A 24,147-nucleotide genomic window follows, 5' to 3' on the forward strand; every position below is an offset into this window, starting at 1 on the left:
GACAAATGCAGCAATATGTTAGAGAGCAGCCGAAAAAGCACTGTTCCTCCAAGTTGCTGTGTGAATAAGCAAGCTTGCTTACCAAGGGGGCCGTCTGCCATATTCGGCGGAATGGTTTCGGGGACAAACTTTGCCTGAACGACAAAGTTACATGTCTCTCTTTGATCATCCCACCATCCTGTCAACTTTGCACCGACGAAGAGGAACAAACCTTCGGTGACTCCTGGTGAGATAGTACTGGGCTCCAATCGCAGCAGAGGGATCATGTTGGCTAATGATACTGCCGTCAAAGCATTATTGTCGGCCTTGAGACCATCTCCCTTGCTCGCAGGCGACAAGTAGCGGTACTGAATGCCATGCTCCTGCAACTGTGCCTTGACTTCATTAAGACAAATACGGACACGGCATAGGGCCTCCAGCTTTGACAAGACATCCTGGTCTATCGTCAACCTATATGAATGGCAAACAATAATGGACATCGGAACATGAGTATGATGTTGGCATGATGGAGCAGATACCCACTTGGAAGCAAGATGCAACCGGGCAAGCTCTTACTCTTCTCTATGGGTTAATTCCTGAGAACCATCATTCTCGATATCGAACTGCACCGACTTCCTTTTGATTGCTGCAGGGCTCGAAACAAAATCGTTTTCGATGCTTTCTCTCTGCCTCTTCAGTCCCTGCCAATAAACTGGCATGATCGATTTCAGTGTCAGCCAAATTCCCGCAACCTCCCGCTCTGCAGGTGCGACCTCGATCAGCCATACGCAAAACTTTTGGTCAATAACGCCGACAACGAGATAGTGCCGAGGATGCTGAGGATACTGCAGGAACAGGAGTTGCTGAATATTGGCACCAAATCGTGCTGCATCCTGCTTTCCAAGCGCCAATCGTCTATAAGGCTGAAGCCCTAGAAGAATACCCAGCGACTCCAATTCCACGATTGCCATCTATACATGTGCAAGAAGCGGGCGGTTTAATTGCAGGTAGCAATGGTAACATAACATCGTTGTACTGCGTGAAGTGCTTTAGGAGGCCTTACCGAGAACCGTAACGAAATTAAAGCATCGACAATGTTGTTTGCATTGTCATTGAGTCGGGTCTGAAATGCAGTGATAACAGCTATCGGGGGCAACAGTGGGACGACGGCTCAGTAAGGTGTAGCAGCGAGAGTCTGCAACAAATATGAAGTATGGCTACAAAACTTACGATCAACTCCCTCGCCAGTTTTCCCAACTTCGCGCACAACTACTCGTCCTGTTCTGACATCAATTCGTATCCTGATCCATCGATCGCCCTTCAATCTAACGAGCAGCGCCTGGGGTCCGGGTAAAGCGGATGTGCCAGCCATGCCTTGTTGCTCTCCAGAATCCAGCGTCTTCAGTCGAATGTCGTCCTTTGAAAAATGAGTACCGTCTGTTTGCTCCGCTTGCGCCTTTGTATTTTCGATATGTAACAAGAGGCGATCGTAAAACTCCTGCATGACCTGCCCAGTGTGCATATTCACGGCTTTCAAAAGCAAACGCTCGACGTGAAGGTTTGAGGGGTCCTATTGATACGAACAGGCGGACCGACCCGTGTTAATGGCACAACTGCTTCATACGTGTATCCTTGCGGTGTTTCCAGAAGAAAATAAACGTCCTACCAGCTCAAGGATCGAGTCCGATTCTGCTTCTGAGACGACCCCTTTGGCGACTTGACTCCATACGATTTTGATATGTGCTCTTGGGTAGCCGAGGGACTTAAGATCTACTAGAGCACCGGCAAGATCTTCACGTATTTTGGCTGGGGGCCCTGGACGCTCTTCTATCCTGATCTCAAGGTAGTGTTCCTGCTGAGCTGGGGAGGCAAAAGTTCCATCCTTTTGGGCTGTTATTGCCGTAGATGGTGATGCTGAGGCTCTCCTTTTAGGTGCGGGTACAGGCACTTGTGGTGCTGCTGGCTGTGGTGTAAGTCCATTGTTCCAATATACTAGTCGTACAACAGATCGAGCTTGGTTCACCTCCACCCTGAGTCGGTTATCCGTCCATCCCGATCGAAGTAAGTGATATGCCTGCGAAGCCAGATAAGTTGGTTATTGTGAACCATGATAAATGGTTGTAACACTGGCAAGCACTCAAAAGCATCGACCTTGCTCTTTACCTGAATGTATACGAGCTCGATCAGCAGATGCAACGAAAGCATGTGCAGGTAGTCGTATAGCCTTAGCAGGGCCTGGCTTGCCGGAGAGCTTGGATTCTCAACGACTGGGAGAATTGTGTGTTGAGAGGTATTTGCTGAGCCCGAGGAATCCATCTCTTTCTGAGCAAACATGGTGATTGCCCGCATCTGTGCATCGTTCAATGTCGTCTCAAGGCCTAGATGAAATCCCAAAGTAAGCAGAGATTGTGAGTGATTCAAGTCCTGCGATGATGGGCCTTCTTCATTTAGTATGGGTAAGCGAAAGCCAAGGCGTCGTACCTTGAAAGGATCCTCCTACAGGTTTGACCAGAATCTTAAGACCGATAATGCGCCAAGGCACATCCATAGGTAATCCTGGTCCCGAGACAGTGAGCGTTACCTAAAAAACCAGAGCTGTAAGGTTAACGCTCGTGGTAAAAAGAAGGGAGCCATTAATGCTTCTTCTATGGAACGATGAACTAACCTCAAACTCGTTAGGAACAACAAACTTGGCTTTTCCTTTGCCGATCGTGTATTTCATAGCAGGTGGAACTAACTCGTCGCACAGGAGCCTCATGCGAATCACGTCATCTAGTCTCTCCAATGTCGCCGCTATCTGCGTCCTGCTCGGCTTCTCTTCTTCAACGTATACTTGCTTGATCCGTGATGGTAGACGTTGATATGTTCCTGTAGTCAAGACATCAATTGCTGTGGGTATATCAAAGTTGCGGACGCTATTGTACATAGATCCAGACAACAAGTACGAGGGTTAGTCGTTAAGGCACGAAGACATTTATAAATTGCCATTGCTTCCGAACTGATGGTGCACATACCGAGCCCTGCCAAACAGCCTATAAGTTTCGAATAGGCCACCGACTGCACGCGTGAAGAGTTCGTTTTCATGGCGCAGAAATCCAACAATGTTCTATTGCGTCGCGGCCAAAAGGCGAAAGATGTCAGTCCTGAAATCCATACGCCTGAGTGTTTATTTAAGGCGTCCTGAAAGCTGACGAACCTGGCATTGCTGAAACTTGTTTGCACTTTTCGCCCACTTTGTTAACACCAGCAATTTGATAAACTGTTCCCGTTTCGAGAGCGCGTATTCCAAAATATGCAGCTTTTTCCGTGCGTCGTTCATACTCGGTAGACTGTAACGGTTCATGACATCGAGAAAAGTCGTCAGGTAATAAGGTATTGGTTAGCTAGTCTGCCTGCAAGACTTTCCACGCAAACCGGCGATATGTGGAAATGATCCTTACACATCTGACAGATTAGACAGATCAGCAAAGGCTTCGTTGGTCATGCGATGGATGATGGCGCTGAGCGGGACCATGCCAGCCATATTCTGAGGGAGAGTAGGCACGACAGCAGGCATGGATGAGGATGCAGGCGCGGGGACGGGTAAGGGCGGCGATGTGCCCTTGGCGGTGCCGTTGGGTTCCATCATCGCTCCCCTCCTTTTCACTCTTTTTCTTTTCGATGAGACGGCAGCCTGTATGCGGATCAAGAACAACAAAGGGCGTGCTGGAACGGATTGGAAAAAAAAAGTCGTAAAGAGAGCGAGGGGCGAAAGGAGAGTGACGAAGATGGTGATTGGGACTGGAAGGGGGTCACTCTTTCGTCCAAGAAGCGAATTTGACAAAGAGAAGGAGCCAAACAATCGCGATCAGCTTGAAAGCCGAGCGAGTGACGTCGACACTTTGGACTTTTCCTTCCTTTCAGAGCTGTAATCCAGGCACACACCACACACACTCATTTGCCCACAGGGAAAAAAAGAAAAACAACAGCAAAAAAAATATATTTTACTATCGCAATTCTCCTCCTCTTTCTCCTCTCCTCTCCCTCTTTCTCCTCTCCTCTCCCTCTCCCTCTCCCTCTCCTCCTCCTCTCCTCTCAATCACTTCCTCCCTCTTTTTTTTTTGGCCATCACCTCGACAAATCCACCTGGACTCGGTCCTCTTTCTTCTAGCAAGCTCATCGCTCCCTCTTTTTGTGCCTGGCTACAAGGACACTAGACACCTCTCGCAACATATACGGTCGTCATCGGGCATTATATCACTTTGCAGCCTTTTCAGCTTCACCAGCACCATCAACGTCAAGGAACAGTTGACAGACAACAGCATCAACAGTGACAACTAGGATCTCTTGATCAAAAAAGAAAAAAAAACCAGGTCGGTAATTGCCTTGCAACCAGCATGAATAAGGTTAAATTGCCCAACAGCGTGGCCCGCGTCTACGCCGATGCCAACGAGAAGCTGGGTCGGGATTACTGGGACTACGAGGGCTTTTCGCTGCAGTGGGGGTAAGTCCAAAGTATAAGGCTGCTTCAATTTCAACACGAAGGCGTTTTTTCGATGCAGAATGATGTTTTGTTGTTCTCCCTCGGCTGAATACCTGCAAATGCAAATCAAAAAGTATACAGGCCAAATGAACAGGGAACAATACTGATGGCTAATCCTGTCATGTGCTCCTCTTTGTCACAATGTAGAGTTCAGGACAATTATGAGATCATTCGCAAGGTTGGACGAGGGAAATACTCTGAAGTCTTTGAGGCGGTCAACATCACGAACTACGAGAAATGCTGTATCAAGGTCCTGAAACCCATCAAGAAGAAGAAGATCAAGCGCGAGATCAAGATTCTGCAGAATCTGGCTGGCGGACCAAATGTCATTCGCCTCCTCGATGTCGTTCGTGACCCTCAGGTAAGAAGATGGTAGTGTTCTTGCTCCAACTGCACCGCTGAGTCATCAACGTCTGCTAACCCTGTGGTAATTTGCGCCCACTTTGATACAGTCCAAAACGCCTGCGTTGATTTTTGAGTGCATTGACAACGATGATTTCAGGACGCTTTACCCCAAATTTCGCGATTTTGATGTTCGATACTACATGTATGAGCTTTTGAAGGTGCGTTGGAACTCTAGGAGACTTACAGGAATCGACAGGAGGATCGATTGTTGGATTCATTTCCATACAGCACGGCCAGCAAGTTAACGTATCTGTTTTCATTTGATCCGCCCTTCTCTTTATACATGTAGGCGTTGAATTTCTGTCATTCTATGGGCATCATGCACCGAGACCTCAAGCCGCACAATGTCATGATTGATCACAGGAAGCGAAAGGTGAGCGAGTTTTTTGTTTTCAGCAGGAAGGATCGCGGCATGCCTTTGAAGATCTGGTACCAGGGACTAATAATGGCTAAACATCGATCTACGTTTGACGAAACATAGTTACGATTGATCGACTGGGGCCTTGCAGAGTTTTATCATCCAGGTATGATGTACAATGTTCGAGTCGCATCCCGCTACTGGAAAGGACCAGAGTTACTGGTGGACCTGCAGGATTATGATTATTCCTTGGATATCTGGAGCCTTGGCGCCATGTTTGCTGGCTTGGTAAGACGAGAGCAAAAAGTTGTTCGAGGAGCCCCAGATATTAGTGGCGTGCAGGCACGAACTAGAGCGATTAATGTCTAACATTTTCCTTTACTTTCTTTAATAGATCTTTCAAAAGGAAACCTTCTTCCGAGGTGCAGACAATAATGATCAGCTTGTCAAGATCGCAAATGTGCTCGGAACAGATGAACTGTTCAAGTATCTCAACAAATATGCACTAGAGCTGGAGGAGCACCACGCGGCCCTGAACGATTATATCCCTCGGACGCCATGGCAAAAGTTTGTCAGCGCAGACAACCAGCATCTGGTCTCAAACGGAGCGCTTGACCTTCTTGGAAAGTTTCTTCGATACGACCATCAGGTACGCAAACAATGGTTATGGTGCAGCTCTAGATCTCCAGCGGGACGTCATCTCAGATCATAACTGACAGTCGCTGCGGACGAAATTATTTCCTGGGTTTTAGGAGCGGTTGACGGCTGCAGAGGCAATGAAGCACCCATACTTCGATCCTGTCAAGACAAGAGCGGCGGATGGGGTTTTGACGACGACGGACTCGTCCGACGCGGAAGACTGGAGCGAGATGCTCAACTGAGCGTGTAATACCACAAAGGAAATAGTTACTCATGCCTTCCTGGTCGTTTTTGAGTCGCTCGTTTGCGCATGCTGTGCATAGATCTGAATGTTTAAAAAGCATTGGCAGGCAAATGTTTGTGGGCACTATTCAATTAGCCCTATTGATGGAGCAAACGTCTATGCCCACGAAAGTTTCCAATAACTTGTAGATATATAGTGCCATCCCTTTTTTCTCTTTCTTGCATGTAAAACTATCGACTGTAGCTGTTAAAGGACTTCATGAAAGCAAGCGGGCTGATACCCGCGCAAAAGGAGCATTGGAAAGTCTATGATGTGCGTTGGGATACCGTGCCCGATGGTGCATAGAAGTACTGCGTATCTGTTCTTGCCCATGTTCCTGCTTTTTTTTTTTACGTCTTGACACTCGCGCGCTTCCATCTGAAGAAAACTCCCTCTTCCAATGTCATTGGCATGATTCAGATCGCTTGTCTGCTCTCTCTCTCTTTCTTCTTCCATCAATCAACCATTTACCAAACAGACCCTAAAAACGATCGATCTATATATACTACACTTTTATCGCTTCAGTATTTTATTTCATTTTGCTTCCAGACGATCTGCCTACTACTCTCACTACCACTAGCTCACTCATTCTTTTCTCGACGCGGGGAGGTTGTGTTCTACACCGTCATTCATTTCATCCCTTTCCAGCATCACTTGTTCTCATTACTCTTTTTCTTTCTTTCCTCCGTTTTTTTTTTTTTTTTTTTTTTTTTTTTTTTTTTTTTTCGAATTAACATTTCTGTCCTTATTCGTGCCGAGAACTCATCCGAACAAACCGATCGCACAACGTCAGGATACACAGAACACCTCTCGCTTTTAGCAGACAGCGTGAGCCAGGGCCAGTAGAGCAGCTGGACGCACGCTACCATGCCTCTCAACCATAATGATCCCTTCGTGGTGAATGCCGCACAGCCGTCTCGGCGGCAGATCATCGAGTTCAAACTGTCAGAGGAGGTTTTGGAGGAGATCATGAACGGCAATGAATCGATTCAACTGGACATGAATCAAGCTGTAAGTTCTTGCTGAATAACCCCCCTGTTGATTCTCTTGGTTCATTTATTTTTTTATGTGGAGGATCGATTGCACAGGATGTGTGTGCTTTTTTGGGCCCCAAATAATTTGGGGGCGCCGTTGGTTGTGGATATGGTGCTCTGCTCCAGGGCACACGCAGACACCAAGGTGGCTAGCTGAAACGAGGGGGAAGGGTGCTCCTCTTTTTCATAAGGCGCTAGCCCTGATTTGTCTTTTGATAATCAATCATCCTGACTTTGAGCGCCAACCATGGCGCCACACGCCGACCCACCCTCATCTCCGGTTCCCGCTGGCCTGTAGCGCTACTTGCGCTTGGGATGCAGAACACATACGATCTCTGTTCTAACGAAACGCGTAATATTGTTGTATGATGTTCTCCTACTATAGAAATTATTGATTGGCGAGAGCTCTTATGACTTTACACACATGCCAGGAATCAGCAATATCGAGGTCTACAAACTGCCATCAGGAACGAAACAACTGGATTTGGTCGGCAATATAACCGCAAAATGCACAATCCAGAGGACACACGCAAAGAAGGGACAGAAGAAGGCAACAAAGCACGAGCCCGTGAGAACGTACGTTCGCGTGTTTTTGTTGTGGTCGTTTGTTCACAATTCCACATTTCCACATTTCCACAAGAGGTCACGTCTGATCTTGTCCTCTTTCTCCCTGATTTTATGCCCGGGCTGTCAACAACAAATCGATCGCGTCTCTCGTGTTCTTACCCCGCACTGGATGGCTATGCAACAGGACCCAAATAATCGACGCGAATGACTGTAAGTGGACATGTTCATAATAAGAGACGCCAACGATGAAAGATATGGACCTCACGACTTACAGTTGCTGTACATATAATCGGCTTTTCTTTTTATGTGGTTATAGTGAGGAAAGGAACAAAATCAACAGCATCAATTCCAGTACGGCGACCGCAATCGCCTTCGCCTTCAGCAACAACGGCAACAGCAACGGCAGCTGCAACTGCTGCAGCGGCAGGCACCGTCGTGCCACTCAAGACTCGCGTTGTACAACTGCTGGCGCAGCATCCACACGGCACAGAGGAAAAGGAGCTGATGAAATTGCTGAGAGTTTCGCTAGAGGATCTACAGTCTATCTTGCCTATTGTGAGTGCTTCGGCTGTTAAAGGATTTAAACCGGCATTTGCAGGACCTAAGGGATGGAATTTTACGAAAATGAATGTTGCAAGATTCACCATCAACGCATTCAATTGTACACTTCATTCTCATCTAGGTGGCCAATTTCTCTGGCGGCCGGTATGTTTTGAAGCCGGAAACGTACAAGGAGGTCAAAATCTACGACTGGAAAAATTACTCAGCCAAGCAGAGAGAGATTGTGGTCAAGAATGCAAGTGCTGCATTCGACAGACTGGGGCTGGCACATGATGCGCCGGAAAGGGACATTCTTTTGCCCGAGAAAGCAAAGCGCGCCAGTCCACCGCTGGTAGCGGAGGGATACCACGTCGTTGGAAATATGGATACTACCAACTCGAAATGGCGGTCAGGAGGCGCTGGATCCGAGTCCGAGGGACTTGATAACGGGAGGATGAGCAGCAGCAACAGCTCATTATTGAAGCCACCGAGCGCTCAAAAGAAGACGTCGGCGAAAAAATCACCGGCGTTATCGTCATTGACGGGCAAGAAAAGGGCATCATCCACCAAGAGCTCAAGCGGGAACAAAGGAAGTCGGCAGTCAGCAGAAAAAGTGGCAGCCGCGATTTTGGAGAATGCACAGAACCACAACGCAAGAGGAGCAACAACACCGTCCAGTACAGTGAAGTCCACACTGGGAGGAACACCAGGTATCGGCGTTGGATCCCCGACAATTACTGGGAGAAGGCCCTCGATCAACGGCAATGGCAACGGTAACGGTAACGGCGTACCGGCTGTAAAACGAGGATCAGAAACGAAAAAGGCAGGATCTGGCACCAAGGAGACAGGAGGCGTGGGCAACGGATACAAGATTCCCAAAGTCGGCTCCGGAGTCACAGTACCAAGGAAAGCACAAAGTCCAAGTAAGTAGCCTTTTGGATATTATATTTTCGATTCTTTCAACAAGCGGATACAAACCTGACGTTTTTCGTACGTATTTTACTGACATGAACTGCTTTAGCGTTCACGGTTCCGCCGATTACGTCGCAGGCAGAGTACGAGGAAGTGTCGCAGCAGTTCATGGCAAAGTACAAGGAAATGAAGGTGCTTAAGGCACAGATCGACAAGAAGAAGGAACTCTTTGATCAGCTTAGCGCGGAACTGGAACTGGCGGTTGGCACAGAGCGTGAGGCAGAGTTGAAGCGCAAGGTCCAGGACGCGTTTGGCGAAGATGTGGTCGACCGCAAAGTACTCCGCAGGACAGGTGAGCCCAGGCAGGGCGTGAGCGTGGAGAGGGCTAAGGCAGCGATGGCAGAGCAGAGTAATCATCTGAGTGTCCGGTCGATGGCAGAGCGGTATAAGACCTTGCACCATGAAGTTGACACGATGAAGCGGGCGCTATGTGAGGCAGGCACTGCCCAGGCTGGAAGGGCTGGCCAGAGCGGACCTGCCTCGGTAAGCGGAGGAAACGGCTAAGTGAGACGAAGCATGGCCATCAAAAATAAAAGGTCCTTTTAGCATCATGTCTTTGTCTTTTATGACCATCAAAGATATTGCACATGAAATGGCGAGGGGGAAGGTGATCTGTGGCTTGGACCAGGCCCCTTATTTGGTTTCCCTTTCTCTGATCGTTGGCTCGTTGAACGACTCACGCGCTTCAGTGATCTTGTCCCTGTTTCTCTGTTCATCGGATTCTTTACTTCGTCATGGCCTCAACTTCATCTTCCTCAGCGCAATCCAACCCACAGGTGCCTCCATACCCTTCTCCTTCTCACTCCTCGTCATCACAATCCCCAGTGTCTTCACAGCCGTCGAATGTCGCCTCTCCCTCCTCGCTGTGGCCACTAAGCCCACACTACTATTACAATGCCACGGTGGTCCACCCGGATCTATCGTCTGCGCTCTCAAAGAACCCACTCCTGAACCGGATAGGTCTTGAGCCTCTGAAGCGGATTGGACTGATCACAGCATCGGCCTCGTTCTGGGGCTTTATCCTTGGAGGCGTGATCGGATCCCGTCAATCGGGGATGCAGTATCTGGCGGAGAATGCGCATCGGCTACCGAAGAACATGGAGGGCTGGTACTTTTATCACAAGCGCAAGAATTACAGGATGATGTGGGGTGCTCTCCGGAAGGGCGTTGTTTACTCTACAAAGACGGGCGCATTGGTCGGGTTGTTTGAGGTCTTGGAGGCCAGCGCGGATTTCTATCGGGGGGGAGCAGATATGTTCAATTCCATGGCCGCAGGTGTTGCCTCGGGGGCTATTTTTTCGATCACAAGTAAGGGGATGGATTGTCATCGGAGGTTTTTTGTTGCTTTTCAAGTACGAGAGATATATGTAGAAGGCGATTGCTTAATTGGATCCTAACCAAAAGCTTCAATGTTTCTCTTCTTTATTTCAAAGATAAACTGCCTAGGCAGAGCGCAAAGCATACGTTGATGCTCGGTGCGGGGTATGGATTGGTTAGCGGCGCGCTGCAGGATCTGTCATCGTTCTTGAAGGGGACGCCTGTGTGGTACCTACCTCGATCGTTGAAGGAACGGTCTTTGACACTCAAGATGCCCATTGTCGAGGATGAGGAGGATTAGAATATGCCTGTGTAGGCAGGCATCTCCCACGCACATTGGAAATAAACTCGTTCAAAAACAAACCGAAATAAGGGGGAATATAAACGCGTGCCTGATCGCACAGACAGTGGTTCCACTTTTAGATGCGCTCGTGGATGTGGTCCGTGCACATGCATATTCAACATCCCAATCATCAGGTTCCATCCATCCTTCAATTGAGTAATGAACACGCGTATTTTTGGAGGATAAAGAATTGCTATGCTGAGCATGTCATGTCTTACAGTCCTACGACCCATAGTTGAACTGTTTGTAATATGTAATACGAGAGCACTGAAACAGCATATTTCTTTCATCTTACCATAATCCCCTCTTCACTTTACTTTGGGGGTCCCCCACGGCATCATTCTAACCCGTGGCTCCCAATCCAGTACCGCTTGTCCTTTGTTCGCACGGCGTACCATCATCCCATTAGTGAACCAGGACTGTTAAGAACAAAAATGAAAGCAGAACATGAGTTCTTCTCTCTGAGATGAAGTAATAGACGCATTTTAAACAAATATAACTGGTGTACAGTAGGATTCGTCCAAATACACAAACACGGCATCCTTATACTTGCCGGACCGTCGCTCTTGAAGGTAGTGCCGCCTCTTAGCCTTGATATCCTCGGTCTCGACAAAATTCTTAGTGTTCCCCGACATCCTGATAACGGGAAACCCATTTTTTTCATCAACAAGCGAATCGCTTCCTTGGTTGGAATCCTGGATTGATCCGCGAATAGCTCCTTGATACGGTTAAAAGGAACTCTAAGGTTAACAGCTTGTCCTTTAGTGTCCATTACCGTTTCAAAGGCCTGAAGCAAACGATAGAATGTGATTGTAGCGTGGATGCTTGTCTCGAGCGTCTCCGCTATCTTTTCTCAACACGATATCCTTGACGGTATTGAGTGAGAATCCCATGGAAGAGGCCGTTCGTAGAAAAAGGATCCGATGTCGTAACCAGTTTCGCGTTCTCTTTTTCTCCCTTGCAAAAACTCGTAGCAATGAAGTTACTGCTCTACGCTCCTTTATAGACACCCATTTTCCCTGAAGGCCGGTTATATATGCTGTTTGACTGAATCGAATATATTGCTGTGGGAGGCGCGACCTTTCACAGTTCTCTGATCTGGCTTTACAATAGCTCGACCTACCTCTGTCGCTTCTCAATCACCTTCAAGGTCTCCGAGGCTATTGGCTCTTTTTTTTCTAGGTCGTTGGACAGAGTTTCGGAAAGAGGAACCAAGACAAGGGCGTTTTCTTAAAGTCCTCGTGGATGACTTGTCCGGCAAAGTAGCATAGGCTTTGGCAATTTGTATATCTTAGTCGTCGAAGGCATCTTCCTACAGCATCCAAGGCTTCGATGAGGAAATGGTCTTTGAGAAAAACGCTCGCGGCTAGTGTAAGCAAGCTGATGCTTGAGAAGACAACGGTGTGCTCCAATATGCAGAAAGTTGATTGCAGCAGCGAGATCCAGGGGGTGAAGAAATTTTGTAGCGAGGTAGAACCTTCAAAACAAATGATGGAAACGCGCTGTAAAGCCCTGCCATCTGAACTCAGGAGTCCTCAGTGAACGTTATAGAGTCGGGGAAGGATAGCATTTGTATTGGGAGAGCGTTTTTTTATCACGTACAATCTAACTATCGTTAGTGGGTCTTTACATGTCCTCATCAGAGAATAGGTCCTCTTCGGGAAAATCACCCGTTTGAACCTTGTCTGGGCGTACAAACGATCCGTAGTTGGCGGGGCAGGTGAAATAGCGGACGCCCTGTACGCTGCCATCATTCTTGCCCAAAGGCTCATCGTACTGCACTCCCACCCAAAGACCTGATTGGAACTCGGTTGTGCCTATGAAGACCAAAACAGCAGGGGCAATTGGAACAGCATGATAAGAACGTGATCGATAAGAAAAAAGCGGGCAGGCTGGACTGGCTTTCATCGACTCTGCAAGTAAAAGGTTCAAAGGTTCAGGTGCACCTACCAATGAATCGAACAGTGCCCCTGCGCTTGAGGATACCGCTTCCAACATCGACCTCGCATCGATCGCCGGTCTTGATGTTCTTGACCGCCTCTTCGTAGACATGGTTCTGAGTGGCAGAGGCAGACGAACTATCTGAGGCAGCGTCGTTGAATCGACCAAGATTGTTCCGCTTCTTGAACGCAAGGACAGAGTCTAGAACAGAACGCGGAGTTTTCAAAGAAGTAGACAAGAGATCAGACGACTCCATTCTCATGCATTTCACGCATGGTGATTTGCTGTGAAGCGAGCTATGCTTTGTTTAGATGTATCTATGATTGCTCAGCAATATCAGATGTCACGTAGATGGGGTTGTTTGGGCGGTGAAGAAAAAAAAACAGTAGGCGGCAATGGCAAGGTTAGGGTCACGCATGCCAATGGCCGTGTAACGCTCTCTCGCGCGCGCGCGCGCACCCCGTCGGTTCATAAAAATTGCAAGGGGGGATGGAATGATCACGTTCAAGGAAGGACCAAAACGACCGTAACACCATCGTACTTCCACACAAACAAAAAAGATACTACTAAAGTGCGTTAAGCATGGACCCACATTCTTAGATTGCAAAGGGTGCACAAGGACAAAGGGAGAATGTATATCATGAAAGCAAAAGAGGGGAGAGGTCCATGTGGTCGATGGATGTAGAGCCATGTGGGTGATGAGAACATTTCTGTGGATGTTATGCTTCTAGTTGGTTATTTCTTTATACCTGTTCGCTTTTCATATTCCTCGTCAGGCAGCTCGAACTTTTGCACGAGCGACACGTCGTTGTATTGGCCCTTGATGCGCGAGGGGTTCGTGTCAATGACCTATCGTTTTGTCAGAGACAAACGAGTCGTTGCGCGCGTGTTTGAATTGGTCAGTTTTTCCAGGACGGAGTAGTACAAGCAGCTACATAGCCAGCAAAAGTCGGTATAGATCACGCGAACTTGCCTGGATGGTCCAATAGTCCTCAATGGGGAACGCGCCAAGCATGGTCTCTGGAGGGTGACCCTCGAGCGATGTGACAAACATGTCGTTGTTGTAGAGCTGCAACTGCTGGGATGAGGAACTGATACCAGTGATGGGTTCAAGCTTGATCTATCGAACGCGAAATACAAAGCCGACGGGTTAGATTGATGATCGTAAGTAACTGGTCACCTAATGACCCGAAGGAGAGGCCAATGCCTCGGAGGAAAACCAAGCAAAAGGGTGCTGGAGTGTGGGCATGGGACCTTGAATCGAAGACTGGAAAATAACACCACAGCATTTGCGCTTCCCGAACCCCGTGAATGTCCCGCGGTGGATATCGATACATCTTCTTCCCAGATATAGCAGCCAGCCATTCATTACTCAGGTGTATATCGCGATCCCATCCACATCCATCTGCAAGTGGATCTCCTTATTCTCGTTCGCCTGCTGCTGATAACATTTTCTGCTACGTATAATTGTTTCCAGCTCGCATTCCCGGATGCCACTGAGATGGGTCTGTAACTCTGTTGGCCGTTGTTACCTTGATGTTGTCAATGGTCGAGGCCTTGGACAGCCTCAGCTCGGTCGAGTTGTTCTCGCTGGTCACATAGACGTTCAGAATCGACATTGTGCTTTATGAATGTTGTTGTAGGGGAAGAGAAGAATGAAGGATCGAATGAGAGAGCGAGTGGGTGAGGAGGAGAGAGAGAGAGAGAGAGAAGCGGGGAGGGGAAAAGATTATTTAAAGCAGACGCGAGGGATGGGGAGCAGATTCCGTTGATGGATGGATCTTCTTTCCTGCTGCAATTGAGCTCCGGTTGATTCTGCAGCGCAATCGTTCTCGGGGTGGGGACGCGTGTTTCTGATGGAGATTGTGGAGGGCGTGGGCATGCGCGCACTGTCTCTCAGGGACTGATGGGAGAGCCGATTCGCAGCCTAGCGAGGGGGGGTAGACTATGTCTGGTGGTGGTGTTTGTGCCCACCTGGCTACAGGATGGATGACACACATCATAGCTCTGATAGGGTGTATTTCCCTCTGACCTGACGACAAACACAACCGCTGCATGCCAGCCTTTCCTTCTCTTCCTCTCTCTCTCTCCCCCCTCTCTCTCGCATTCTCTCGCATCCCCTCTCTCTTTCCCTCTCTCGCATTCCCTCTTTCTCTCTCACTCTCTCACTCTCTCTCGCATTCTCTCCTTCTCTCCCACTCACTCCACTCATCAAACCTCACCTTCCCTCTCTCTCTCTCTCTCTCTCTTTCTCTCTCTCCCCTCCTTCCACCCATAAACGAGACTGAACGAACAAACATACCAGAGCAAACCAAGCACTGCCCACTCACCCACGCACTCGCTCATTCACGTATGTGTTTCCAGCTTCGAAGCTGATCGCCCTTTGATCTCCAGCCCTCCCTCCATCAACCCCCTCTCCTCGTCATACTGAACCCGTCTCCTCCCCTTGGCCGCCAGAGAGAGATGCAGCAACGCTTATCTTTATTGCGGTCAAACATCTAGCATCATCATCATTGAGACATATCCTTTTCTTAGCAGCCTATTTATTGCATCAGCACCTTTCTAACCCTATATCCCCCCTCCCTCCTCTTTAATATCCTTATTCTCCATTCAATCTACTTCCCATAGCTCCACAGCACCCCGTGAAGGTCTGCAGCGCCAATCCCTATCCCCACTCCACTCCCGATCAGCAGTGCCATGCACCAATTCCAATCCTTCAACCCCCCTCAGCCGCCCTCGGTCGCAGAATATGCCTTCCCGACCGTGCTGCAGTTCCTACAGTCAGAATGGCGCCGTTTTGAACGCGACAGGAACGAGTGGGACATTGAAAAGGCTGAGATGAAGGTTAGTACCTTGGTCACAACAGACATCTCGTCCTTTGGATCTCCAGTCTCGGAGCTCTAAACTAACATGTGTTCCTACGCTGCTATGTTCAACACGCGTCTCTCTTTTTATTTTTTTATCTTTTTATTTTTACAGGCACGGATTGCGTTTCTAGAAGGCGAGAAACGAGGCATTGACAATACCAAGATGGACCTTATGAAGCGAGTCAAGATGCTCGAGTACGCCTTGAGACAGGAGAGGTAACTATAGAATTGTCCAACATCTTCCGCATCTTCACTATCAGCAGCATCAGCAGCATCAGCAGCATTGTCCTAGTCATCGTTACCTTCATGCTTATCTTCAGCAGAGTGTCCAAGCGTTAGCATTTCATATGCCACCACAAATGAATTATCATATGCTTTGATCACGGCCCCCTTTTTCAGATGAGTTCATTATCTGGTTCAGTGTACATGGCGATTTATTATTCGGTATCGATGGCTGTATCGGGTCACTTTTCCCATCCCTCCCCCCCTCTCGAGATTATTCTTCGCCTTGTGGATACAACATGGCTGTCAGCTGTGGTTTGAATATTGTGGACGGACATGACGATCGGATTAGGTTGTGGTTGTTGACAGTTTGAATATTTTGTTTGTTCCCATGATGCTAAATGATATAGGAGTAAATATCTCGAGGGCAAAGAAGGCAGCGCGGTCAGTGCCCCGTCTCAACAAGCGGCTGGTGTAACTCGTAAGTTGTTTTATGAATCTTCAGACGCGAACTCGTGATGTAAATCGATTACATGAACCCTTATGGCATGGCCCTCCCTCGGCTGGGCTGGGTGGACTGGTCGAGATCCTGTTATCTTGCCATGCAAACATGCTAATTGCTGACCACATGGTGCGGTCGTTTTTTTTAAATTTTTTTATCGATGATAGAACCAAATGTGAATGGCATATCTGGCCTTATGAACAACAAGGCACAGAATAGAATCTCGACCTACAGCAACTCCGGACAGAGCATGGGCCAGGTTAGCCCGACCTCTGCCACCCCCGCTGGCTTCGATCCCATTGGAAGAGCAAAGAGCAGAGAGTTTCTGAGAATGTATGCGCGCAATGCCAGAGCTTCGTAATGTTTATATATGTTACGTAGGGCCGTCCCTGTACCATAACTGATAACTTGTATTTCCTTTGCATTCGCATACCTGCTTTACACCTATGTGAAAAGCTGTCTTCAAGAAATCAGTTACCTGACAGCGTCTGTGCCACAGTCTATTGCCATGAGCATGCCTCCAGCACCGACACGCCTCGCTCGCAATGAATTCGATAAACGCGTCGCCGCTGCAGGTTTAAGGAACAGGAAGAGCGATTTCTTTCCCGCAAATGCACCATCAGCCGTACCTCCAGCCTTGAACAGGGCCAACTCCGTTCCTGTGTCAACACTGCAGTCATTATCGGGGATGAAACCCGCGGCGAATAGTTCGTCCCTGGATCCAGCTATGGAAGGCGTTGCCGGAGGTTTGGTCGAGGACAGGGCCGAAGATGCCACCTTGAGGCAGTTCGCAACAGCCTCTCAGCACGCCCAGACAGGAGACAAGCAACGTGCCATCATCGCTGAAGGACTTGCCTCAACCAAGCCAGCTCCGAAACCTGCACCCTTGATTACTACGAACAACTTCAAGAACTCTACTGAAAAGATGGACCACGATACAAGCAGCTCGGAGGAATCCGAGTTGGTCGACAACGATGATGATCCAGTGACAGTCGTACACGCACCTATGTCTGGGGAGCAATGGCATGCCCAGCTGCAGAAGGCGGGTCAGCAGCTTGCTCAACAGCCCAAATCAAAGAAAGCCAACAACAAGCTCGAAGACGAGGCACAATTAGTAAGGGGCAAGCACGAGCTATGTTTATGGGTTGTTTCAGTGTGGAGTTTTGCAGCCCGCTAATGCGTCTCTTCAATCATATCGCTTTAGACTAAGGATGTCCAGGACAAGTTCAACATTTCGTCGGAAAGACTCAGCAAAATGGTCAAGGATTGGGATAAGTCTAAGCAAGACGGATGCATCGGACAGAAATCCATTCGGAAGAAGAAAGGAAAGGACTCTGGTATGTTCAAATGGCCACTACGTTTAATAGCTTTGTTTTTCATGAACGGGAACATCAGGTATTAAATCAATCTTTTGATTTCATGATTAGTCATGTTAGATGAGCTCGCCAACCTGAGTATTTCGGAAGCTGATATGGCAGAAACTACAAGCAAAGAAAGCGATTCACTGCCTAATGAACCTCCACGTTGGCGCCCCAAGGTCACCTTGAGAAGGTACTATCGAAAACCATGCAAATGAGTGAGGGGTATCAAGAATTCAGCTGTAACGTATCCTTAACCACTCTGGCGCGTTTGGTTAGGCACATGGACACTGTTCGCTCGATCGCCTTCCACCCGATCAACAAGTCCTTACTCTCAGGATCTGAAGATGGTACTATGAAGTACTGGAACTTGGAGGCCCCGCTTAAAGAGTGTAAGAGACCGTTGAACGGTGAAATCGATCCCATTCACACGTATCGCGGACATACGAAGGCCATTACTGCGGTTGCCATCTTGGCCGATCAAAACAAGTGCTTCTCTGCCAGCATGGACTCCACAGTTCGGGCATATAAGCTGGCACCCTTGAATAAGGAGACATATGCGCGCCTGGGTATGTTTAAGGTTTCCGAATTGGCTCAGTGGAACATGATACCTGCAGAGATTGACGATGCTAACATCAACGCGTCTCTCTCTCTCTCTCCCTCTCTCTATCCCACTGTAGATCCAACAATGTCGTTGTCTACTTACGTAGGTCATACGGACGCAGTGTGGGATATCCGGCTGTTCCCTCTGTCAATATCCTCCTCCCAGCTGCTGGGCTCCATCTCTGCCGATGGTACACTCAAGATCTGGGATACCGAAACCAAAGGCTCGCCTCTGAAGTCGTCATGGGGATATCATGGCCTTGGTACCACTAAGACCGCGAGCGCGAATTCGTTAGCCACGCTTCCAGTGCCGACTGGATTGGACTTCTGCCCAACAGATCTGAAAAAGATGGTGGTCAGCTACAGCAACTCGATCATCAAGCTATTCGATATCGAGACTGGAAAGGAGATCCTGACGTTCAAGAGCGACGAGTCCTATGGTGAGTACTAGTTGCCACCAAAATGTGCCGGAGTTCACTCAAGTGCCCAAAAATGGCCTCTCTAACACGCATGCCCTTATTCTCGCGCATAGATGGTACAACGGCAACACAGATCAACAAGATCGTTTGCCATCCCACGTTGCCGTTGGTGGTATCCGGACACGAGGATCGATACATCCGCTTCTTTGATGCCAACAGTGGTAAGGTTACTCGCCTGTTCAATTGCGTCTGCCATAATTTTGAATCGTATTGTTGATCTGTCCCCCCTGCCTTATTCTTTTACAGGAGCGTGTTCGTTCTCAATGTTATCGCATCTTGATGCGGTTTCGTCCCTGGATATCGATCCCGCTGGCCTGGTTCTCTGTTCTGGTGGTCACGATGCTTCTGTGCGTCTCTGGGACATTGCATCTTCTACACGCCCATGTCTGCAAGAGTTCACTGGCCATCGACGCAAGGGCGACGAGGGTGTGTGCGCAGTTCAGTACCATCCAACATTGCCAGGCCTCCTAGCGACTGGAGGTGCAGATTCGCTTGTTAAAATCTTTACTCGCAGCTAAAGGGTTTACAGTGCTTAGTTTCGGCTAAGCATGTTGTCCACTCCACTAAGGATCGATTTTGTTTCTGCATCTCTGATTTAAAGAGATGCCAAGGGCAAACCACTCTGCAGAATCTTAGCAGCCGCAGTCGATGAATATGCAATATGCAAAAGCAATCATCGGTTGCAGATGCCATATTCTTATATCCAGCATATTGTTTATTTCGCTTGCCTTGCCTATCGTCATCTCCTGTCCATCTTACTACCCGCATTGCATATTCCCTCTGTATTATAATAAACGCAAATGTACCTTTTACCCAATGTTTGGATGCATGCACAGGCGTAAAATGTAAATACGCGTTTTAAGGCAATCACAATTTTCATAATTCATTTTATGTTTGCCTCACATGGCTCGATGCATGTAGTCTAGCGGCCATTTCTACACTCAGAACATCCATCGGCATACATGACCTTTATGTTCTTGGATAAGTGTCTAGAAGCCTATGGAAGTACTCAGCCCACTCATTAGACTAGTTGTAGGCGAAGCACTTTTGGACGAGAGGGGGTTTTTTTTCCTTTCTTGTTGTCTGCGCTAGCTCAGAACAAGGGCCATGTTGCTCTTTGTGCAACCATGCCCTTGCTCGATCGCATAGGCGGGGCTTAGCGAAAAACTGACACACTATCTCTTCCCCCTCGGAAAAGTGCTCTCTTGGTTGACATAACCAACCCAGAGGGGGCCTGAAGTAACGTTTATTCATCGGGACCTCGGCCTGCGGTAGATAGACTAGCACTCTCATCCAAGTCCCTAGGGGGGCGGAAATCGAACAGAGATGAAAGAGGTCAAGAAAGTTGGCGACAACCGTAAATAATGAATCCTATCGCAAACCTCAATGGACGTGCTCTCTGACAAAATGTGAGTTTGGGCTAGCGAGACTCAAGAAGAGCAAAGTGAAGGTTACATGCACACACACACACACACACACACACACACGCACACACACACGTACACATGCGCCCTGTAGTCCATCGCATCTTGCATTTGTCATACTGTACATGCGCAATTCAATGGGCTTAAACGCCTGTTGAACAATGAACAATGGTCCTTCGTATTTGTTGTTTAACCCGTTCTCCCGGAGGGAAGTGTGCAGAGTTCTTCTTTCGCCGCGGTTTGTTATATAAACTCCATCGCCCACTGACCGCCCGGTGTTCTTTTTATCCTTTTCTTTCCCTCCTCAGCTCATCTAAACTTTATCTCCCATCTCCCATTCCACGCGTTCCTCATCTTTGTCGCTCCCTCAATTTCCTCCCTCCTCCTTTCAGACCCTGATTCTATCAGAGACAACAAAAAGACACGGCCAATAATCATACGCCAGTTACGGAAGAGACAATATGGAGTACATTCCCGCAAAGAGACCCTCAGGAGCGCGCCGATTCGCAAACGTTATGCTCGCGTTCCCAGGCATTAGGATCATTTGGTGTATTTGTACATTTGGATGTATGTGATACTGGAGGGAAGAGGACGGAAATGCTTGCGCCCTTTATTTTTGCTCCTGAAACTTCATACTAATATCTGGCCGTTAACCATCGTACGTTGTAGACAAATTCCCGACAAAACGCAGAGGCGAGAACTTAATCGTGTGTATCTTTCAAGCGACCGTAGTCTTTGTCGTTCGTAAGTGCATGGACAAAGCCACCGTGCAACTGTAGAAATTAGGAACAATCAGCGTTGTTAACAAGAAAAGCTCTCCTGATTATCTCATAAATTGTAGGGTTCTTCTGTATCATGGGCGCCATTTGGTACATCAATGCTTGGGCCGAGTACACGCTCCAAGGAAAAGCGCGGCCCTTCAATATTCTGGAACGCCAGGAAGTGGATGCTGAAGGAACTTTGGCACCATGTAGGGATGCTCTTTTTTTTTTTTTGTTTTTCTGCGTCTGCTAATCTGACGGACATTGTGGCTTCCCGTACTAAACGCGACATTACTTTTTAAACCCCTAGACCTCAACTTCTTCTCGACAGAGACAAACAAGATCGATATCCTCGGCATAACATTTCAAAATATGACAGACGAATTTGCTATTAATTACAGTTACGGTATTAACGGCGGCATTACATCTGTGGGTCCAGACGACAACTACAAGTTAAACGCAGATAACTTCACGTCGTTGCAGTATATGATCCGGCACAATCCACCTCTGCCAGCATTTCCCTGGACACGCGTGAGTCTGCTGCACCCCTGTAAGTCATCATCACTGTATCGCTTTTTTTTTTTTGCAAGTTATGAGGGAGACAGATATCATGGCTGACACCTTTGATTTTTACGCGAAAAAAAAAAAAAAATGTATATAAATATATACATAAAAACTATAGTGAACAACCTGTCATTTTACAGCGAACGCGAAAAGCCGAATCAGTATTTCTTTCTTCCTGGCCACTTTGTTGAGATCCGATACACTCCCCAGTACTTTTATGAGGTTTACGACCCCAATGTGAACCCGGACGGCACAGAGAGAAACAATGCCACTGTATTGCAAAAATTCAAGGCCTTCATGGGATACGGCGGGGATGTCGAAATCCCGACTTATCAAAGTACAGTGGAGCACATCCCCTTCCCCACCGGGATGTACGACAACATGACCAGCATCATCATTCTCCGCCCGGAGGCTAAGCTTGTGATCAAGACATATGCGTCCGAAGATGTCACGTTCCGCGATACGATGTCGAAAATCGGAGGTCTTATCGGTCTTGTCGGATCCATGCTCGTCTTCCTGTTTGGTGCTTCACTCATGTCGCCCTGGGGATTCATCGCTGGAGTTCCCTTCTTCCGGAGACGCATTTCCGGCTCTCTGGCCAAGGCTTACGACAACGAGGATGGACTCTCCAAAGGCCCGTTCACGATCAAGATCGAAGAGGTTGGCTCGTTTGATCCAGATGTCAGGACAGTGGACGAGAAAATGACCTTTCTGAAGGAGAGAGTCGATGAGCTCGAGATCGTTTTGAGAGAGTATTACCTGAGCAGCGAGGTCTTCCAATATTACGCGGAGGAGAGGAAGAAGCTTAAGCTCGCCAGGACTGCATCGGTTGTTTCACGAGCCACAGGAAAAGCTAGCCTGGGAGGTCACTACTCGGACCAGCGGCCGCAGCCCTTGATGTTGCCGAGCCAGACGTTGATGGAGAGTCAGCAACAGCACCGGGGTCAACTTCCATCTCCACAGTTCCCGCCCTCATATGCACGGCAGAGCAGCGATCAACTGGGAAGGCATGCTCCGGAGCCGAGTGTTTCGACCTACTATCAGCAGCAGCAGCAACACCAACAACAACAGAGAAGTCGTCGGAGTGATTCTGAGCAGTCGCTGTTGAGATCTTCACGCGAGGAGAATGAGCTCAATTCACCGACACAGTCGGATAGAGATCAATATCAAGGGCTGCTCCAGCATGATCATAACTTGCGGCGACAGTCGTTACCCCAGCAGCAACAGCAATGGCAACAGCAACAACAGCAACAACAACAGCAGCAGCAGCAGCAGCAGCAACAGGGTGCACCATCGTTCCCACCACGGCCGCCAAAAGACCAGATTATAGAAATGACTTTGACCCCGACCCCGACCCCGTCGTTGATCGGACAGGGAAGCGTTGTGGGTTCAGATATGGGGTCACGGCATGTTGAGCAGTTGAACATGTCGGATCTTTCAAGGCTACCTCGAGAGTTTTAAAAAAAAAAAAAAAAAACAGGGCCTTCTAGCCTTTGGCTGTAGATATATTTTTGTATGTATTTTTCGCATGAGGTTGTTTTCATCTTGAAAGAATAAAATGGAGGTGAATGCCCGCAGCACTTCTTTTTCTCCCCTAAGTGGGGTCTCTTATGATATTTGGATGGAATGGGAGGCTACGTGTATAGTAGGCGACAATAAATGACACATCTGTAGACTATCAGGACGTTTCTTTTTTTTTTTTTTTTTTTTTTTTTTTGGGAGAGAATTTGCTCCGCCGAGAGTTTCATAACCACCAAGGCTAATGCTAAACTTGTCCTTTGTACGAGCATCGACTTGTACTTTAAAAGTTCTACAGCCAGGTAACTGTGCCCCCTCTTTTTTTTTTTTTTTGGACGCCAAATTTCTGGTTTTCTGGTCAAGGCCGTTGACACGACGGATGAGTTTCCCCAAGGGCCAGTTCAAGGATATGAGCTGTTCGAGTCGGTTCTGAAGTCCAGTAGTCAAGCTACTAAAAGTAGAGGAATAACGAGTTCAAAACGGTATTGGGTGAATATTACACCGAGAAGGGCGGTCTTCGGGGACTGGCGCAAAGGAGTGGAAGGGAAATTAAAGGTAGTGAGATCGCCATCGAGAGGGTCGTGGTCGGATAAGGACATGAATTGGAAAGACTTACTAACGGCAACAGCAGCGGTTTCAGCAAGAGCCAAGGATCGGTTTGATACACTTAAAAATAGCTACCTAAGGGTTTGAGAAGAATAATGAAATAAAAAAAAAAAAAAAAAAACTAACAACGGACGACGGCAATCTGAACGCGAATTGGTTGCTGTCGCTTCAAGGTCAGGAGGAGCTGCTGAAAAGGGGGGGGGGGAGGGATCCATTCGAGAAGGACCATTCTAATTGAGGCCCCAGCGCATTTTTTTCTGCAGCAACGATGATCACCCCCGTATCCAAAAAACGATTTCTTCACCGCCTAGAGTTTTCATTGCCCTCGGTCGTAATGACAGGA

General features: G+C 48.1%; 7 protein-coding genes across 7 annotated transcripts; 5 read left to right on the forward strand and 2 right to left on the reverse strand.

Annotated features, from left to right (window-relative positions):
* Window positions 1-78: 78 nt before the first annotated feature.
* BC939DRAFT_476946 (mediator complex subunit MED14-domain-containing protein) lies at window positions 79-3,604 on the reverse strand (the record flags this gene model as incomplete). The annotated part of the gene is given in 12 exon segments (XM_051558632.1): window positions 79-134; window positions 152-450; window positions 556-950; window positions 1,043-1,122; window positions 1,210-1,549; window positions 1,646-1,942; window positions 2,143-2,357; window positions 2,461-2,560; window positions 2,645-2,894; window positions 2,994-3,085; window positions 3,176-3,308; window positions 3,420-3,604. 12 exon segments carry the CDS (start codon window positions 3,602-3,604, stop codon window positions 79-81), a joined length of 2,442 nt encoding a protein of 813 aa, XP_051412338.1.
* A 751-nt stretch (window positions 3,605-4,355) lies between these two features.
* Window positions 4,356-6,145, forward strand: BC939DRAFT_396992 (CMGC/CK2 protein kinase; the record flags this gene model as incomplete). Its single annotated transcript, XM_051552324.1, has 7 exons — window positions 4,356-4,462; window positions 4,649-4,862; window positions 4,954-5,064; window positions 5,196-5,279; window positions 5,388-5,552; window positions 5,659-5,913; window positions 6,017-6,145. 7 exons carry the CDS (start codon window positions 4,356-4,358, stop codon window positions 6,143-6,145), a joined length of 1,065 nt encoding a protein of 354 aa, XP_051412339.1.
* Window positions 6,146-6,901: 756 nt separating this feature from the next.
* BC939DRAFT_450770 (uncharacterized protein) lies at window positions 6,902-9,897 on the forward strand. Its single transcript, XM_051555567.1, has 6 exons — window positions 6,902-7,197; window positions 7,606-7,796; window positions 7,972-7,997; window positions 8,104-8,342; window positions 8,470-9,250; window positions 9,349-9,897. The coding sequence occupies exons 1-6, from the start codon at window positions 7,054-7,056 to the stop codon at window positions 9,801-9,803; spliced, it is 1,836 nt and encodes a 611-aa protein (XP_051412340.1). The 5' UTR covers window positions 6,902-7,053; the 3' UTR covers window positions 9,804-9,897.
* A 136-nt stretch (window positions 9,898-10,033) lies between these two features.
* BC939DRAFT_502965 (uncharacterized protein) lies at window positions 10,034-10,917 on the forward strand (the record flags this gene model as incomplete). The annotated part of the gene is made up of 2 exons (XM_051560351.1): window positions 10,034-10,607; window positions 10,733-10,917. The coding sequence occupies 2 exons, from the start codon at window positions 10,034-10,036 to the stop codon at window positions 10,915-10,917; spliced, it is 759 nt and encodes a 252-aa protein (XP_051412341.1).
* Window positions 10,918-12,443: 1,526 nt separating this feature from the next.
* Window positions 12,444-14,974, reverse strand: BC939DRAFT_450774 (CAP Gly-rich domain-containing protein). The gene is made up of 5 exons (XM_051555568.1): window positions 14,433-14,974; window positions 13,874-14,020; window positions 13,650-13,749; window positions 12,910-13,101; window positions 12,444-12,776 (listed from the first exon to the last, which is right to left on the reverse strand). Exons 1-5 carry the CDS (start codon window positions 14,517-14,519, stop codon window positions 12,586-12,588), a joined length of 717 nt encoding a protein of 238 aa, XP_051412342.1. The 5' UTR covers window positions 14,520-14,974; the 3' UTR covers window positions 12,444-12,585.
* A 623-nt stretch (window positions 14,975-15,597) lies between these two features.
* BC939DRAFT_502968 (WD40-repeat-containing domain protein) lies at window positions 15,598-19,449 on the forward strand (the record flags this gene model as incomplete). The annotated part of the gene is made up of 11 exons (XM_051560352.1): window positions 15,598-15,744; window positions 15,880-15,983; window positions 16,400-16,470; window positions 16,659-16,824; window positions 16,948-17,605; window positions 17,696-17,828; window positions 17,919-18,042; window positions 18,129-18,418; window positions 18,560-18,892; window positions 18,985-19,092; window positions 19,178-19,449. The coding sequence occupies 11 exons, from the start codon at window positions 15,598-15,600 to the stop codon at window positions 19,447-19,449; spliced, it is 2,406 nt and encodes an 801-aa protein (XP_051412343.1).
* A 1,248-nt stretch (window positions 19,450-20,697) lies between these two features.
* Window positions 20,698-23,141, forward strand: BC939DRAFT_516241 (uncharacterized protein; the record flags this gene model as incomplete). The annotated part of the gene is made up of 5 exons (XM_051561160.1): window positions 20,698-20,922; window positions 21,025-21,099; window positions 21,197-21,325; window positions 21,427-21,666; window positions 21,799-23,141. Exons 1-5 carry the CDS (start codon window positions 20,817-20,819, stop codon window positions 23,139-23,141), a joined length of 1,893 nt encoding a protein of 630 aa, XP_051412344.1. The 5' UTR covers window positions 20,698-20,816.
* Window positions 23,142-24,147: the final 1,006 nt, after the last annotated feature.

Source organism: Gamsiella multidivaricata (genome assembly GCF_025024155.1).
Source record: "Gamsiella multidivaricata strain RSA 2152 chromosome Unknown BC939scaffold_31, whole genome shotgun sequence".
Taxonomy (NCBI): domain Eukaryota; kingdom Fungi; phylum Mortierellomycota; class Mortierellomycetes; order Mortierellales; family Mortierellaceae; genus Gamsiella; species Gamsiella multidivaricata.

What these genes read in the sequence shown, in the direction of transcription:
- BC939DRAFT_450770 (XM_051555567.1), top strand. Translation starts at nt 7,054, where the DNA reads ATGCCTCTCAACCATAATGATCCCTTCGTGGTGAATGCCGCACAGCCG. An exon ending in AAGCACGAGCCCGTGAGAAC is followed by an intron (nt 7,797 to 7,971) that starts GTACGTTCGCGT and finishes GCTATGCAACAG; the next exon opens with GACCCAAATAATCGACGCGA. An exon ending in AATAATCGACGCGAATGACT is followed by an intron (nt 7,998 to 8,103) that starts GTAAGTGGACAT and finishes ATGTGGTTATAG; the next exon opens with TGAGGAAAGGAACAAAATCA.
- BC939DRAFT_450774 (XM_051555568.1), bottom strand. Translation starts at nt 14,519, where the DNA reads ATGTCGATTCTGAACGTCTATGTGACCAGCGAGAACAACTCGACCGAG. An exon ending in AGGACTATTGGACCATCCAG is followed by an intron (nt 13,750 to 13,873) that starts GCAAGTTCGCGT and finishes ACAAAACGATAG; the next exon opens with GTCATTGACACGAACCCCTC. An exon ending in GGAATATGAAAAGCGAACAG is followed by an intron (nt 13,102 to 13,649) that starts GTATAAAGAAAT and finishes GTTCTGTTCTAG; the next exon opens with ACTCTGTCCTTGCGTTCAAG.